The sequence below is a fragment of the Triplophysa dalaica genome, chromosome 12, assembly GCF_015846415.1.
Source record: "Triplophysa dalaica isolate WHDGS20190420 chromosome 12, ASM1584641v1, whole genome shotgun sequence".
Lineage (NCBI taxonomy): Eukaryota > Metazoa > Chordata > Actinopteri > Cypriniformes > Nemacheilidae > Triplophysa > Triplophysa dalaica.
Window position 1 is genome coordinate 18,908,675 of NC_079553.1, and position 16,588 is coordinate 18,925,262.

Sequence of the window (16,588 nt, forward strand, 5' to 3'; positions counted from 1 at the left end):
TGGATGAGCTCCATTGATATGGGGTGATGGGAGAAACTTACAAAAGGACAAACATCACTGCAAGACTCCACCAATCTGGGCTTTATGGCTGAGTAGCCAGACTCAATCATTTGCTCAGAGAAGACACGTGGAAACATGAAATATGCAAAACGTACTTGAACAAATCTTTCAAACTGTCAGAAACGAGACTTTCTGGTCTGATGAATCTCAGTTTCATGCATCATGTCTGGAGAAAACCAAGCACTGCTCAACACCTGTACAATACTGTCTAAACAGTAAAGTGTGGTGGAAACAGCATCATGATGTAGGGGTGTTTTCAGCTACAGGGACTGGATCATTTGTCAGAGTAGAAGAAAAGCTCAACGGCACAAAATACAGAGATAATGATCATGAAAACCTAGCCCAGAACATTCAGAACCTCTGAAAGGGCAGAAGGTTCATTCTCCAACATGACAATGATCCTAAGCACAGAGTTTAAACAATGCAAGCGTGACTTATGGACAACTCCGTCTATATCCTTGAGTGGCCCAGCTAGTGCTTGGGCTTGAACCCAACTGAACATCTCTGTAGAAACCTGAAAATGTATGTCTAATGAAGATCTACATCGAACCTGATAGAGATTGAGAGGATCTGAGGAGAAGAATGGCAGAAAATTGCCAAATGCAGATGTGCAAAGCTTGTCACATCATACCCAAAAGGGTCTGTAAAGGTGCTTTAACCATCTTCTGTGTGAAGGGTATGAATACTTATGCAATGAATTTTTTTATATATAAGGGTATAAATAACCTTGGGTTATGCTGGGTTGTTTAAAACCATTATTGGGTCAAATACAAACCTTTTTGGGGTTAATTTATCCCAACGGCTGGGTTCATCATCCCATTTTGACCCAATGATTGGTTGAAAATAACCTAAAGTTTACTCATATCACTTACATTTATGTGTCCTTTACGGGCTCCTTTTAAGACACTAAATATATTATATAATAAATATATAAATCCGAAGAATCAACTCTTGCATGTCTTCAATGAGATCAATCAAAGCAGCAAATGTACAGTATACAGAGATTTACTGTAAATGTATACAAAGTTTCTTTATTTTTTAAAAATACATTTCTAAATACTAAAAAAGTAACCTTGGAATCTTTTTTTATAGCAATTGAATGCAGCGTCTGAACACTGTATTTTATTCCTAAGGCAACTGCCTCTGAAAAGCTCTACAAAAACAAATTTCAAAATTGAAAATTGATTTATCTCAAAGGCTTTCAGCGAATACTAGGAAACAAAAGCACATATTAAGATATTCCTTTGACCCTGAAACAACATATTGCTAAACCGCTGTAGTTCTAAGCTTCTGCATGTCACGCCTGTTACACCTTCAAATGCAGAACAAAAAGAAAATCACTAATAGAGCGAAACTTGTAACCAACAGAAAAAATATGCCTATCCTCAAAGACAGTAAAAACTTAAAGTGCCTGAAGGATATTAATAAAGAAATTTGAAGAAAATGTTTTGTTTTTTTGGCAAGGGGGTATTCAAAGCATGAAAGTCTATGAAGTCAGATTCCTGCCATCGAATAGCAAGAGAAGACATTCAGAGGCAGGACTGTGCTTCACTAAGAAATAAAAAGTACCAAATTCATTAAGCAAAATGATAAATATCTAAACCCTTGCTTGGTCGTAGCTGTGAAAGCAGAAGAGACAGAAATGCTGACCTTTGCCGCAGAAGTATTCCATGTCCTCACAGGTGAGGTTGTCCGTTTCAAAGTCAGCAGCAAAGTTTTCATCCATCGAATACTCATCTTTAGTCGTGAGTTCATTTCCGTCGGCTATGCACTCTTCCTCCTCTTCCTCCACACCTCCGTCCAGCGGACCTGGACACATAACACAACAATCTGAACCTTTATACTGTACATACAGTACTTAGATTTACATCTATGAATTTGGCAGACAGTTTATTCCAAAGCGACTTATTTTTATATCTTTATATGTGTTCCTCTGGGTATCCGACCCATGACCTTTTCACTAATGTTACAGGAACATTTATATAAAATTGCACAAGCACAATGCCTACGATTTCTGCTCAAGAAAAGTGTCTTCTGTATTAAGCTCACTTGACCGGGTCTCCTCATGACCGCTGCTGTTTGTGTGGATCGCTGCTAGTTTGCCAGCCATTGTCAAAACTCTGTAAAACCCTCTTCATCTACGAGAAACGTTCCTCCTGCACGACCTAGTGACTTTTAACTCCCGCGCCGACAGGAGCGCAGGACAGAAAATGCCTTTATTAATTTGTCTGCCTTATCACAGGATACAATGTTGATTTTCCATTTACATTTCATGCCTGCGGGTAATACACCGGTGCAATCTTAAAAGAGACATTCTCCCAATGATTAATTTTTTTCTCTGCTCCGTGCAATGTTATTTCTTTAAATCTAAATGATTTCTTGACTTTACCTTGTAGCTGTACTTTTTTGTATTTGCATATTGCGATTTCGTGGCGATCGAGGGCGCCGGTGAAATTGCTTCCAAATAAAATCTGTAACTACAGAAAAAAACGTTACTATGTATTTGAACAAGCCTTTCTCTGAGACGCCACAGCCAACACATGAAACAAATAATGTATCTCCATACAAATAAAACCGCTGTCCTTATTGCATATTATCTTTATAATGTTTGTCATTATTGCTCATACTGTATCTACTGGACGGTAAATGATGTTGAGATGTTTGCATCTGGTGGATCTCTCATCAATAGACTTGGGGGTTGTGCTATGGCTACTTAGCAACCACCAACATTTTTAAGCATCCGCCAACAACATTTTAGCACCCAACAACATTTTAGCAACCACCTAGCATCCACCAACATTTTAACAACAACCTACCAACCACCAACAACATCCACATGTTAACAACCACCTAGCAAAAACAACAACATTTCAACAACCACCAACATTTTAGCAACCACCTAGTCAACACCACCCACATTTTTGCAACAACCTAGCAACCACCAACAACATTTTAACAACCCCATAGCAACCATCAAGAACATTTTAGCAACAATCACCAACATTAACGCAGCCACCAACATTTTAGCAACCACCTAGCAGCCAACATCAACATTTTAGCAGCCATCCACATTTTAGCAACCACCACCAACATTTCAGCAACTACCAATATTTTAGCAACCACCTAGACACCACCAAAAACATTTAAGCAACCACCAATGACATTTTAGCAACCATGAAGCATCACCCTGGTTACAACCTTCAACACATTTCCTTGTTAATGTAAAAAGATTGTTTATTAACCAGCTTTTCTGTAGCTTTTTTTAGCAAATAAAAGTAAAACTGTGGTACTGAAGATCTCTAAAGCTTTCTACACATTTACAGTATACACAGTAGTTCTTGTCATAAATTTTATATATCATTTTATTATATTAGTGTATATTTTAATGTATTTACTTACAATTAATGTGTTTATCGTGAACAAAATGAAACATGCATTAAACTTGTCCACACAGCCATGTTCTATACTGTACAATGCAAGAAATGGCAACCAATCGCCATACATATACATGTATGTTTAAGGAAAGCCCTTACACGTATTAAACTTGCCGTATTTTCATGTGGGTGTGAAGCTCCAAACCGATTAACCGAGGCCTACCCTGTACTGTACATGTCACATGCGTATTTAACATACCATTTTGTTCGCTCGTAACAGGGGAGCAAGGCACTCGCTTTTAATAAAGCAATAATTTCAGTGAAGAGCCCTTTCTTCCTGCGCAGAGCACCGTCAAGCACCGCCTGATCTTCCCAAACGGCCGGCTCTGTTCATTAAGACTGTTAAATGACTTCTTTATAGTGCGCTACATCTGCAGGACTCGTGCTACATGAAAAGAATTAGCGCACAGATCTTCAATAGACACGGTGTGAAGTGCTCGAGAGCAGCCGTTTAAATTAGGCTACAGTTTTATGATGTTATCGCGTTCACCCTTTTACCGGCTCGCAGGGGAAAGCGGCACCTCGGCGTCCTCGCAGTACATCTCAATATGCTAAAAGCAGATGGGCAGAGAGATATCAGACCCGGCGAGCGACTCGCAGAAGCCATTCTAAAACACTGTTCAAACAGACACCCTTAAAAATGAATTGTTTTAAATTATAGAAACGAGCATTTTAAGTTAATTTTACAAATCCATAGCCTAGTTCCTGCACTTACATTACATACATTTCTGCATAATTCTGTCCATTTCTGCTCTACAAGTTATCATGGACCATTTCTTCCCTTCATGAAACATCACATCTAATAGATTCATAAGATAAAACACATTGTAACATTTTGAACACTTGCTTCAATTCCAGAATTTTTTTATAAGGCTACTTCATCCAACCTGCTCCGATTACCAAGTTCAAGCCCTTTCCGCATGTTTGGCTTATTATACTGCATTCATTGCATGAAGAGACCTGAAATAATTTCAGAGACGGGAAATGATAAGAATAATGACTTTCTAAACGACTAGGCCCGCACTCCTAGCTCATTTTCTGATAGTGCTGTACCCTGCTATATTTGGTTGTATACTGTTTAAAAGTCTGTCACAATCAATCTCGCGACGGCTGCACTTTGCAGATGCTCGGCGGGGCCGAATGCGCCGGATGCTGCGCTCATTGCCTCTGACACCATCAGAGAATAGTTTTAACCCGAGAAAGAAAATCGATGCGATGTATCATAAGATATTGAATCTTGTTAGATGAAGAATCTGAGAGAATTAAAGTCATGTGAAAAGCACAGGCTTTGTCATCTCTTTTACACCAAACACTTTTTGATTGTTTATTGACATACTGCAGGTTTTTGGCTAGATGTGGAAAATTGATCTGCGGTGTTAAGCTAACAAAGATTTGTATCTGTGTCATAGTCATTGGGTGACAGAGGCTTTCTTGATGACATAACACATCATGCGTAATTTATGGTTGTGACCTACGCTGTAGCTCTGCGTAGCCTGATATCAACCTCTCCAAAAATTGTGTCAACTTAAAGAAGACTCTTCACGGACCGTAAGAGGGCTGTAATTGGTCTGTTTGAACGACTCCGTCAGGTTAAAAAAAATCATGTTTACTTAGCATTTCCAAGTGACATATAACAGAACACACGCACTGCATTTTCACATACGACGAAAGTTAATGGTGACCAGGAATCGTACAACAAAAGTGTTCAAACATTTCATAAAATGTATCGAGTTTTCAGAAGAGCTTTGAGTGCGAAACAGACTAAGGTCGATTCACATTGTTCATTTTATTATATTAGTGTATATTTTAATTGATTTACTTATAATTAATGCATGTTATTAATATAATAATAATATAATTAATAAATGTCTAAAGCCGCGCCGCTTTCTCTCTTCAAATGACCTGTAGTGCGTGGGTCCGAAAACTCTGAAAAGTTGAACTATTTCCATCTCGATGCGGCACCAATGCATCAAGACAAAAGTGTGCGTCTACATTTAAATAGCAAATATGCGCACAGAAAAAACGCAAAATGTGGATCGGGTCTTAAAGGAATAGTTCGCCTAAAAATGCCCCCTATTGACTTGACCATAGTCATTTTTATTCCTTCATAATTTATTCACCTCATGTCATTCCAAACCTATATGACTTACTGCCTTCTGTGAAACACAAAAGAAGATATTTATAGAAATGTTTAGCGGTTTTGTTTCCATACAACAGAAATCAATAGGAACCAATGTTGTTTGCCTCCCAACGTTCATTAAAATATCTTCTTATGTGTCCTGCAGAAGAAAGTCATACAGGGTTGTCCAGTAAGGACAAGAAGGTGAATAAGGGATGAAAGTATTTTCATTTTTAGGTGAATTATCGATGAACAAGTACAAAATCATCCCTTTTGCCGGTTACAAGACACATGAGCACTAATGAGATTTGACATCAGTGATGTCAAAAATGGTGTGAGATGTTTTGACGTGCCCTATTTAAATATATGTGAACTACCTTCTAAAGATCTGAAGAGATTGTGTAAAGCTATTAACTACATTCAGAAGACTTTGACTGTCACAGTCGATTCGGTTGTTTCAGTTCATATTCTTTTGTTTTGTTCCAACCTGGTCAATATTCACTCTTTTTGTATGGAAAAATAGCAAGGTGACTTCTGTTAAACTTCTGCTTTGTGCTTCCAAAAAAAAGACACTTATACTGGTTTGGAACAACATTGAGGTGAAAGCATTTTCATTTTTGGGCGTACTGTACTGTACCTCATAATACACCTCAACAGCTTTTCATAACCACTTAAGTATGCTGCTAATAGACCTCAGCTTACCCAGCAAACTCAGTGAGATGCAGATAAGCTGCGAGATGCGAAGATGCACATGATCATCCACACTCAAAAAGTGTGCCAGGTAAGGGAAAAACAAAAAATCCATCACAACATGCCCCCACATTTCAAATCTCAACTCTGAAACCCTGAAAACGGCTTAACAAAGATTAAAACAGATTTATAAACTTCAAAACAAAAGAATGGGTGATTGGTTGTTGGTGCAGCGGTGTCTGTGTTTGAAGGGGGACGGAGCTCGTCTGGGGCCTCTGATGGTGATACCACACTTTATCAGCTGAAGCCACGGTGTGGAGCCCCATCACAGACCGGTTCTTCTCTATGGCTCTAATTAGGGTAGAGGTAATTGAATCGCATAGAACAAAGCAGCAGATCTCTACATGCGTGGAAATCATTCTGCTCGCACCTACAGCCCTCGCTTTTTTCATCTGGCTGCGCCATTGAAAACAGGATCGAGCTTGGCCCGGGGATAAAGCACACAGCGAGCACCTGAGACCCAACACGAATACATAATGCCGCGTAAAGGCCTTCAGGGACGTCCGGGCCGGCCCAAACCCTGCCAGATTTGGATGAGAACCGGCCTTTTGTGGGCCAACGACAAATTCTGGTGCGGTGCCGCACATCATTCAGCCTAGAAGTCCAGAACACACATTTCAGCATAACTTTCCGCATTTTGATTAGGGATGCACCGATATGTACATTTTGGCCGATAACCGATAATTATTTGACATTGGAAGTCGATAATCGATAGGTTGGCCGATATACAGCATCTAATATTAATATAACATTTTCAATACACAAATATAACAAAGGTAAAAAGGTTACCATTAGTTATATTTTTTCCTTGAAAATCCTGTACCAAGTCTACTTTACAGTAGTTAAAGGTTCTTTAACTATTACACTTTTCTGGTATATTTTTATTTAATAAACAAATGATAGAGGTTCTTCCACACCAACCCAGAAAAGTGTTCTTAATAGCCACATGTCTAACTGGTGTCAAGAGAGAAAGCATTCAGACACCAATCGGCTTTAAATAAATAGCTTTTGTTCCTATAATTTACACATTTATAAATATCTACACACTGTACCTACATTAACAATGTTTTTGCTAATAACAGTAAATGAATGATCATGACAGAAAGACAGCACTGTTTTGGATGTTAACTGTGAGCAGCGTACAGCTGAAGTGGTTTAACCAGGAAAAATTATTCATTACTTATCGGCCTGAATTTAAATATCTGCCGATACCGATGACACTAAAAACAACCTTTTATCAGCCGATACCGATATGGCCGATTATTTATCGTGCATCCCTAATTTTAGTTTTTAGTTTAGTTAAAGTTTACAAGGTTCACATACAGTATATGCGCAGAATATGTTGAGCTTTCATCTACTGATTTCTTATGAGAAATATAATGAAACAAAGCAAGATCTATACCAATGTAAAAGTGCAGAGAGCGCTTTAACATCTTTAAAATTAGATAGCTTTAGACAAGAATGAGTTTATATACAAAAAAATTGAGACCAAATAAGAAAAACAATTACACGTGTCAGCTCTATAAATACTATAAATATAACCGTGTTTAGATCTGCCAAGACATCATTGAATCATCTGAAGCCTGCAATCGAAAGTCAAATCGCATGAACTCAAAATGGAAATTTCTCCAAGACCAAATTATCTAAATGAGCGGCATTCTTTTTAAAGCTCTCTTATTGTGCCAACCATGGTCTCATATGCGTCTATTTGTGTTTCATTTCATCGGAAAACATCTGAAGAGGCAATCACTGAGCAATACAATTTTAGTGTGTGTGTACTGTATACTTAAAATAAAACCATATGAATCAGGGTTTCCAAATAATTTTCATAATTTTATCACTCAAGATCATCAGTTTTTTTATTTACATAAAAGCAATTGGTCACAATTTGGAAACGCCAAAATTCACAGAAACTATGAGAAATGTTAAAACTCCCATTTTCCTAATTTTCATTATCCAAGATTCCCATGAATATTACCCCTTAGAATGTTTTACTGATTTACTTATAATGCGTCATTTGGTACTTGATCTATGTAAAAATATTCTCAAAACTACAAGGCATAGTTAATGAGGTCAGAACATCCAGATATATCTTAAGTAGGTCATGTTTTGTGGGTTGCATGTTTGATGAATTTAAGAGCTCAGAGATCAATGATTAAAAGACTCAATTACTATAGCAACTAAAAGCCCCAAAACATTAGAACAGAGGTTTTCAAAACTGCTAAGAAAAATCGCATGTAAACACAAGCTCAAACCCAGCTCGAACCCTCCCATGTGCATATAAAAGTTAAATATCCTGTGTTCGGCATCTAGTCGGCTGGAATTGGAGTGGCATAAGAACAGGACTGGCATTTGACAAGGCCATTAAAATGCTGGAGGCGTTTCTGAGCGAGCTGTTGGGCTACGGCAGGTGCCAGGATCTCTCTCTCTCTCTCTCTCTCTCTCTCTCTCTCTCTCTCTGCACCCAACTGGCAGGTCTGCATGCCTATTAAAGGCTGGGGGTCGTCCTCCAAATGTTCAACACCAATCACAGAGACCCTGCTCTCTGAAGCTCATGTGTGAGTTCTCATTAGCTCTCTGCACTCTGTCCCAATTTGGACCCGACTGCCTTTCAGAAACATTCTCTCCGATCGCTCCCCATCAACTCGACTGAGTTCCAGAGAGAGACATTTGCAAATGAACTGACTTTTGCGCTGGATTTCTGTGCCTGAGGTGCGGTCACACTAGATATTTGCATGCAGACTTTAAACTCGACTGATTCAAACCTGATATTCACACTTCTCTTTTTAACAAAACACCACAGAAAAAATATAAAATATATATTATAATAAATATAATATATAAATGGATAATCTTAAACGTAACATTAAAATTGACAAAACAATATACAAATATATATAAAAATATATATATACAATATATTTTTTTCCATTTTTTATTCAGGTTTAATATAAAATAAGTAAATAAATACATAAGTAAATCATATTTTTAAAGTTTATTTATTTATTAGTGCGAGCCAGTAAGTCCCTCCTCTTTTGAGCACTCTCCTCCAATCACCTGGCTCCATTCTGGTGTGAAACACACATTCCGAGAATTTGTAGTCCAATACATTCCTTTTGAATAAAATCAATTTCTTTCAAACTTATTTTTCGGATTAAACAAGTACTCCACTCAAATATTTGTCAGTTTACAAAAATAAATGAGCTTTTGCGCAGGAAGCGCCGCCCACATCCAAATCTCAGGCTTCTAAAGTGGAGCAAATGCTTTAAACTCTCAGCGTTTCACTTTTAAAACCAGACCTTTTATATCACGGAAACAAATGAGAGGCTTTTAAACGAAACCGATGAGAGCCGTAAATTAGGCCGATAAAACAAATTTTCTCCATCAAGGAACAATTTCTGAAACGGATATGCCCGAGATTCCAATTTGACTAGCTAGAAAGAGGCAGACGTTTTTTAAGCAATAAATTCCTCATTAATTCAATTCTAACGTGCCTCTGGTTCCTATTTCTATTATTGATAGTTCCACTTTTTAATACCCCAGATAAAAAAAATCTGTACTCTAACTCTAAGGAGACAGAACTCACGATACCATCTAAATATTACTCATGCCAAAGAGAAGTGTGAAGTCTGATGAACATTTCAAAAGAACAATTATTTATGGATCGGCTAAATCTTTTCCACTTTTTAATTAAAAGTAAAGAAAATAGAAGCTAATTATCCTGTAAAGATTAGCCGGTGGGCATCTTTCTGTAAATTACTTCTAATTAAAAGGAAATTGTCAAATGACATTTAAAGTGCTATCCTTTAAAACAGACAGAGGGCGGATTTTTTTTCTCTCGCTGGCTTTCGAGTCTTGATGTGGCCGTGTGAAGCTTACGGAGAGAGATTATAAACTCCTCGGCTGAGGAGGCAGAAGGCCCCGTTTTCTCTTGTAAAGACGCTCTGGATTGTGCCTGTTATGTGCCCGGGTGGCCATATCTGTGGAGTCCTCATGGGTCATTATTTCATCGCAACGATGGTCTAACCGTTTAAAGTGTGGGTCAAGAGAGAAATACATTTTCTATTTCGTTGAAAGCTTAGAGAAGAAATGTCTCAGGAGGAAGTCATTTGGGGTGGCTCGGTTTCTCACCTAGAAAATAATTGTATTGCTTAGAGGTTGTTTTTTATCTAAGTATCAGTGTTGTCTCATATGTTTCTCCTTCACTCGTCTCTTCTAGTATTCTGTATAAATATGCAAGGACTGTGAGTAAGCCATTTGTAATGTACTGTACAGTAGGTACATTTCTTTAAGAATGAAATAAAGAATAATCTAAACACAGGTCTGTTTAAGCATCCTGACTAGCCAGACATGAAAATATCCACTTGAATAAAAGCATGAGATACATAGTAACAGTACAAAGCAAAAAAAGTATAGCAAAGATTAAAATTGAAATATAAAGACTTTTGACTCTATATCGCCATCTCTGTTTGAAAGATAAAATTGCAGGCTACTATGTAATGACGTCATGACATTTCTCGCAAAATCGTACCCAACACCGTGAATGTCACTTTAACATTTAAATTTAAATGTACATTAAACTTCTAGAAAAAAAGACTTATTAAATGACGAAAAAGTAGAGAAAGTAGAGCATCTATATTCCTACCTAACATATAGTATAAAAAACTTTTCTTTAGACCTTATAATCATTAGAGACGTCTACATTTTTAAAAGGACATATCTAACACCGTGTCTACACCGGATGCGGCGTAGCTCGATGCGACAAGAGACAATAGAACGAATTAGAACCCATTATAATTTTTAAATTTGTCCAATTTTGGGTGTTTTTAATGTTACAGTGTGTCTACAACGGACGCTTGTTCTAATTAGATTGTCGCAAAACGTCCGGTGTAGACACAGTGTCACATTCAAAACTCCCATTAAACATACAAATAACAATCAAGTGCTGTTGTTTCGTCTGACCTTTATGTAGTTCTTTGTTGCTAATTATTGTGCTAGTATTTATTTTCATGTATCATCAATGTTTTAGGATATGTTTAGCTCAAGTGAATTTTGAGCTTATATCCTTCATTTCGATATATATTGCAAATAAACAAAAACTGTAGAAATTTTCACATATTTAAAAAAAATATTTTCCAAGTGTCACTGTCCAAAAATGTATATAGCACATGGAAAGCGATGATGGGGGGAGTACGTGTGGAACTTGGCTCGTGACGACAGTATTAGTCATAAAAGACAAAAACAATCAAATGTATCCTTCTGAAGTTTTGGGAGACTCATTTTTACTAATTTTATATTTATATAGTATAGTAGTTTATTTGTGAGTACTGTCAATGGAAAAAAAACAATTATGTGATTTTCGTATTCAGCATGTTAAAACTTCCTAAAGAAACAGTAAAATTTAAGTGAAAAACAACTTTGTTTCATGCTGTAATTTTTTACTTTTAAGTATCACTGAGAGCTTTGAAACACAACTGCCACATAATTTCACTTTTACCAGTCCCTGTATTCAACATCATCTAGACTCTCATTGCCGTCTAGTAGAAACACATGAGATATTAAAGAATTGGATGTTTCTCTCTGTTGGCAGACACTGACACAGACTGTTCGCTGTAGATCAGGTTTCATGTTGATTTCATCATGTACCAGGGCATGAAGCTCCTGCAGTGGCACAGTTTAATGTTTGTCAAACAGTGGAGCTCGGGGGCCCTCAGAGGCCTCACCTACTCTCTCCACGGCGTCTCCAGAGGGTATTTACATTCTTCTTTCATTGAACACCAGCAGTGTCACTTCTAATGATACTGACAGACACACACTTCCTGCAATACACTGTAACTCATCTGATGTCGTTGGAGAGTTTGAAGCACACTAGCTTCCAAAACCATACTATATACCACATTCCTACATAAACAGCTACCATATCAGACAGCGTCTTTAGTGTCAAGGAATCTCATAAGGGATCTGGGTATATTTTAAATATAGCGAACTATTTATTAAGTAGATTAGACAGTATTCATAAAACATTACCAGTATTGAACGATTTTACTAAGCTTTATGCACAATTTTAGATTCACTGAGCTTCTTGCAATGCATTCTGGGTTTGTCTTCTCCACAAATTACACACAGGTATCAAAAAAGTTAGTATAATCATGCCTACCCTTTGGAACAGATTTTCAAATAACAAACGTGCCAATAATGCCTTAAAAGGAGCCCTATGTAGGCAGCTCACTATGATATATTTTCTACTGGAAGAAGCCAACAGACAAAAAGCACCCTACATAAATCAGTCTAAAGTACAGAAGTGATGCCTCATAATCAGATTACTGCATTAATCAATAATACCGTATTTTAGATGCAAATTTACATCAGTGCACTATGTCCATAATGTTTCCTAGTGCTTAATTCCTAGTGAAAAAACAAACATGTTTAGACAAAATTGGGGGAATTATGCACGATTAGACGAAGAAAATGTAATATAAAGATAGGCACATTTGTAACACAACAAAGCATGATTAAATGTTGATTGGCTGGCAAAACCTGTGCAAAACCATATGGGATACACTGAAATGTCTTCAGAACTGGCTGTGTGTTGGGGAGGAGAAATGTTCCTCCATGGGGACAGAGAGTCACTCCCGCAGTAACACGCAGACGACAGCACATTGACCTTTAACTAAAGCAGCAAGAGAAACCTCTGTCAAAGAGTCCTTAAGAGATGACAACAGCCCTCCTGACAGAGGACACACACATTAACACACACACACAAGAACAGAGATCTATACTGAGACGTCTTGCGAGATACAGAAGACGGCACTTAAGAAACATTAGAGTCATTTCTGATGAATGGTCGCAACAAATTAACCATAATTCTGTTATGTACGTTATGATTTTTTCTAGGATATGATTCAGACAAATGTTTTCTCATCTTTATTTCTGATATAAAATGCTCAGTAAGTAATATAAAAGCTCTTGGTTATAACCCCCTCCCGCAAGTTATTTATTCTAATTAAAATATACAAATATTTATGGTTATTTCATAATATTTGTAAAAAATATAACAATAATTATAATTTACAGTAATACTAATATTATTATTATAAAGTATTAAATTATTTACAGAATATTCCCCCTTTTTCTTCTCTTATAATTATTATTAAGGAAAAAAAATGCTGAAAAAATGAAAAACAACGTTACTTTATTTCAGTATTATAAAAAATATTATGAGCGAAACAACAGCAAAACCAAGATCTACATGTAACAGAATTCTTATATAACAGCATGAAGCTTTGAGACACACACCCAGTCCATAATAATGCCGTCAAACGCGACGCGCACACTGAGAATTCTCCGACCTAAATATCACAAGCTCCTTTTTACTAAATGCTTCCATATTACAAGCAAATTACTAGTGCAGTGTGAAGACGCCAGCGAGGAACAAAGATGGGCAGCCATAATTATATCGCCACGTGCGCCGCATGTCAATGGGCCGCAGTGCCTCCCGCTGGCGATCCCCTGGGCCCCGGGCATCAAAATGATGGCCAAATTATTTTGTGCTCCGTTGCATCCCGAAACAATTATCATATTTACTGCAGCCGCATTATGACAACAATGCTGTTTACACCTGTCTGAGAGAGAAGGGCGAGGTTTGCGTTCTCTAATTTAGCAAATGTACAGTATGCATATGAGCTCGCTGCCAGGGAGTTAAATTAGGTCAGGACTAGAATACATCAATAGCAACCCATATGTGCAACATCTCCCTCTTGCCTCCCTCTCTCTCCCTGTGTTCTCTTCTTCGTTCGGAAGCCTGCCGATGTGGCAAGCTGACGACTGCAGAAGCGCGATACGTGCAAATCACATTTGCAGATGAGTTTGAAACTCTTTTAAATATTCAGATATCAGACATCCGAAGCGGCAAGCTGTTCCTTAAGACTCCATCCCTGTAAGAGACCGGATCCCCTGCTCATTAAGAGAACGTTCGCTCGGTTTACACCCCAAATATTTCACACTAAATGTACAGCCTAGGAAAAACATCAGCCTTATCGCCCATAACAATGCAAATTGTCAAAAGCCCTAGGAAGATTTCAGCCGGAAATCCTAAGTCGTTATTTTTCAACCGCCGCTTTCTGTCTCGTTTTCATCTTTCGCTTTTGCAGCTTATTGATGCTTTTGATTTTTTTCGGGCTTGCATAGAAGTCACGTGTCTCGACGGAAAAAGGTTCTGCTGCCACGAGAAGCAAGAACACATGCGTCTGCCAACAGCGCATCAAATGCAGCACGGCCCACCCAGTGCCCAGGCAGTCGGACCGCAGGCTAAAAACATCCGCGATCACCCGTTCCCTGACCTTATTTAATCAGCGTTAAACTACGTTCTAAACCGACGCACATGTTGACATCATAAAAAGCCAATAAACCTCTAAATGACAAGCCACTTGGCCTCTCGGGTCCCCGGTTTGAAAACTCTCTCACTATCAAACTTGCTCGTTTTCCTAATTGGCTAATGATGTTTCAGTAGCTCTTTCAAAACGCTCTCCTCTTCATACACCCCCCCTGCGTCAGCCTCGTCTCCCGCTTGTTAGCCCCTACGTCAAATTTGTCTCCGTGCCATTTTAATTACAGCCGCAGCAATCTCTCCTGTGGCATTCTGGGAGAACACCGATCTGCAAAAAAGGTGATAAGTGAAGACGACACCCAGCTTTGGTATCAGTCATAAACAGACACTTAATTGAATCATTTGACCTGAGAGGTTGATCGCCTGCAATAGCATGCAGCAGGGAAGAAGATGCTTTTGGATTTTAAAACGGCAGAGTTTTGCGTGCCCGCGTTGGCGGCCTGCTCGCGTTGTGACACAACAGGACAGATAAGTGCTCTCCGCGTGCGTTACCTTCTGCAGATGGCGGCGCAGGCGCTCGTGCCTGCGCTCCATTTTTTTCCTCCTGTGGAAAGACTATTTGTAGATGTAGGAGTTATCAATCCGAGCAGACGTGCAATCCGGGTCCGGTGTCACTTCCCCTCATTACGTTAATGGTTAATGCATGCAAATGAAAACATTCCGGCAATTTGATTTCTTTGAAGATAGTTTGCATATTGTCTTAGCCGTAATGACGGCACACTTTCCATCCGGCTCGGATTTATGCGAGGCCGGTTCATTTTTATCAGCTCCGAGTTCATTTCTAGGGCTACTGGAATGTGTTTTTCCACTTACCGTCGAACTAATTAGGATTCAGGTAACATAAGCAGATTTTTCACGCTATTGGTGTTTTTCTTAATTAAGAAACAAATGAATTTTCCCCAGCAAAAGAGATGGAACGCTGGGATACAGTGCCAGAGGCCAGATGCTGTTGCTCTTAATTAGAAGTCACTCTATTGTCTGAGCTTTTTTAATGAAGCTCCAATCTAAATGGATATCAAAAAAGACCGCTGGAGCAGAGGAAAGAAAAACCGGCCATTTTAAATAATAAGAAAATAAAGATAACGCGAGACAAAAGATATGTCCTGCCAGCAGACTTCCAGAGACAGTTGAGCGGAGAGCGCGTGCCCCTCACCCCTGGCGAGCTTCTTTAAAAACGCTTCACCCGCCCACCGCTCCGTGCTTTCACCGGCTCGCTCTCAATCCGGGTTTTTGTCAAAAAAATTGAATCCAACGGTAAAGGTTATTTATTTTCATTTCAAGTCAACGCTCGCGGTCGCTCCGAAGGAAATACCGCAGAGAAAAATGCGCGTTGCAAGCGTGACACATGACACGCTTGGTTTTGCATCTAAAGGCCGTTTCCACTGTTTTGCATTTTAACTTGATTCGCACACCAAAAGAGAAAAGTCTGCTAAATAAATAATAAAACAAAAATGTTTGGAAAGTTCTGAGGCGGGCGTCTGTTCGAGGCGCAGTCAGCGAGGTCACTTGGGCCGGGCTCAGAGAGTTGGGCAGTGCATTTGGTGGCTCAAGGCGATAACATCGGGTGCCCACGCAGGCGCGCGCCGCGTGCCCACATGTGTTGCCAAGCCCATCGGTTCTCCTTCAGACAGCATGGCTTAGGAGCTCCCAGCGGATGGGCCAGAGCCCACTGATACGTGCCCAGGACCGCCGCGCACGGGCCAAGCGTCCTCGCGCCCAGGGGCTGTGCCATCGATGCCCGTTACGTTTGCCAGGCTGGATGCCACCCAGCAGCCCATTTTAAAAGAGGTTTTTGCTAGATCAGGTATGCGGTGTGATTTCGCTTTCCCTTTGTAATGG

General features: G+C 39.0%; 1 protein-coding gene across 3 annotated transcripts in view; it reads right to left on the reverse strand.

Moving 5' to 3' along the window:
• Positions 1-16,588, reverse strand: part of zfpm2a (zinc finger protein, FOG family member 2a) — a 143,276-nt gene that overhangs the window by 102,574 nt on the left and 24,114 nt on the right. For all 3 annotated transcript variants that reach the window (XM_056763030.1, XM_056763031.1, XM_056763028.1), the window contains exon 2: positions 1,711-1,869. In XM_056763030.1, the coding sequence (XP_056619008.1) occupies positions 1,711-1,786 (76 nt within the window). In that variant the 5' untranslated portion in view covers positions 1,787-1,869. The remainder of the gene's footprint in view (positions 1-1,710; positions 1,870-16,588) is intronic.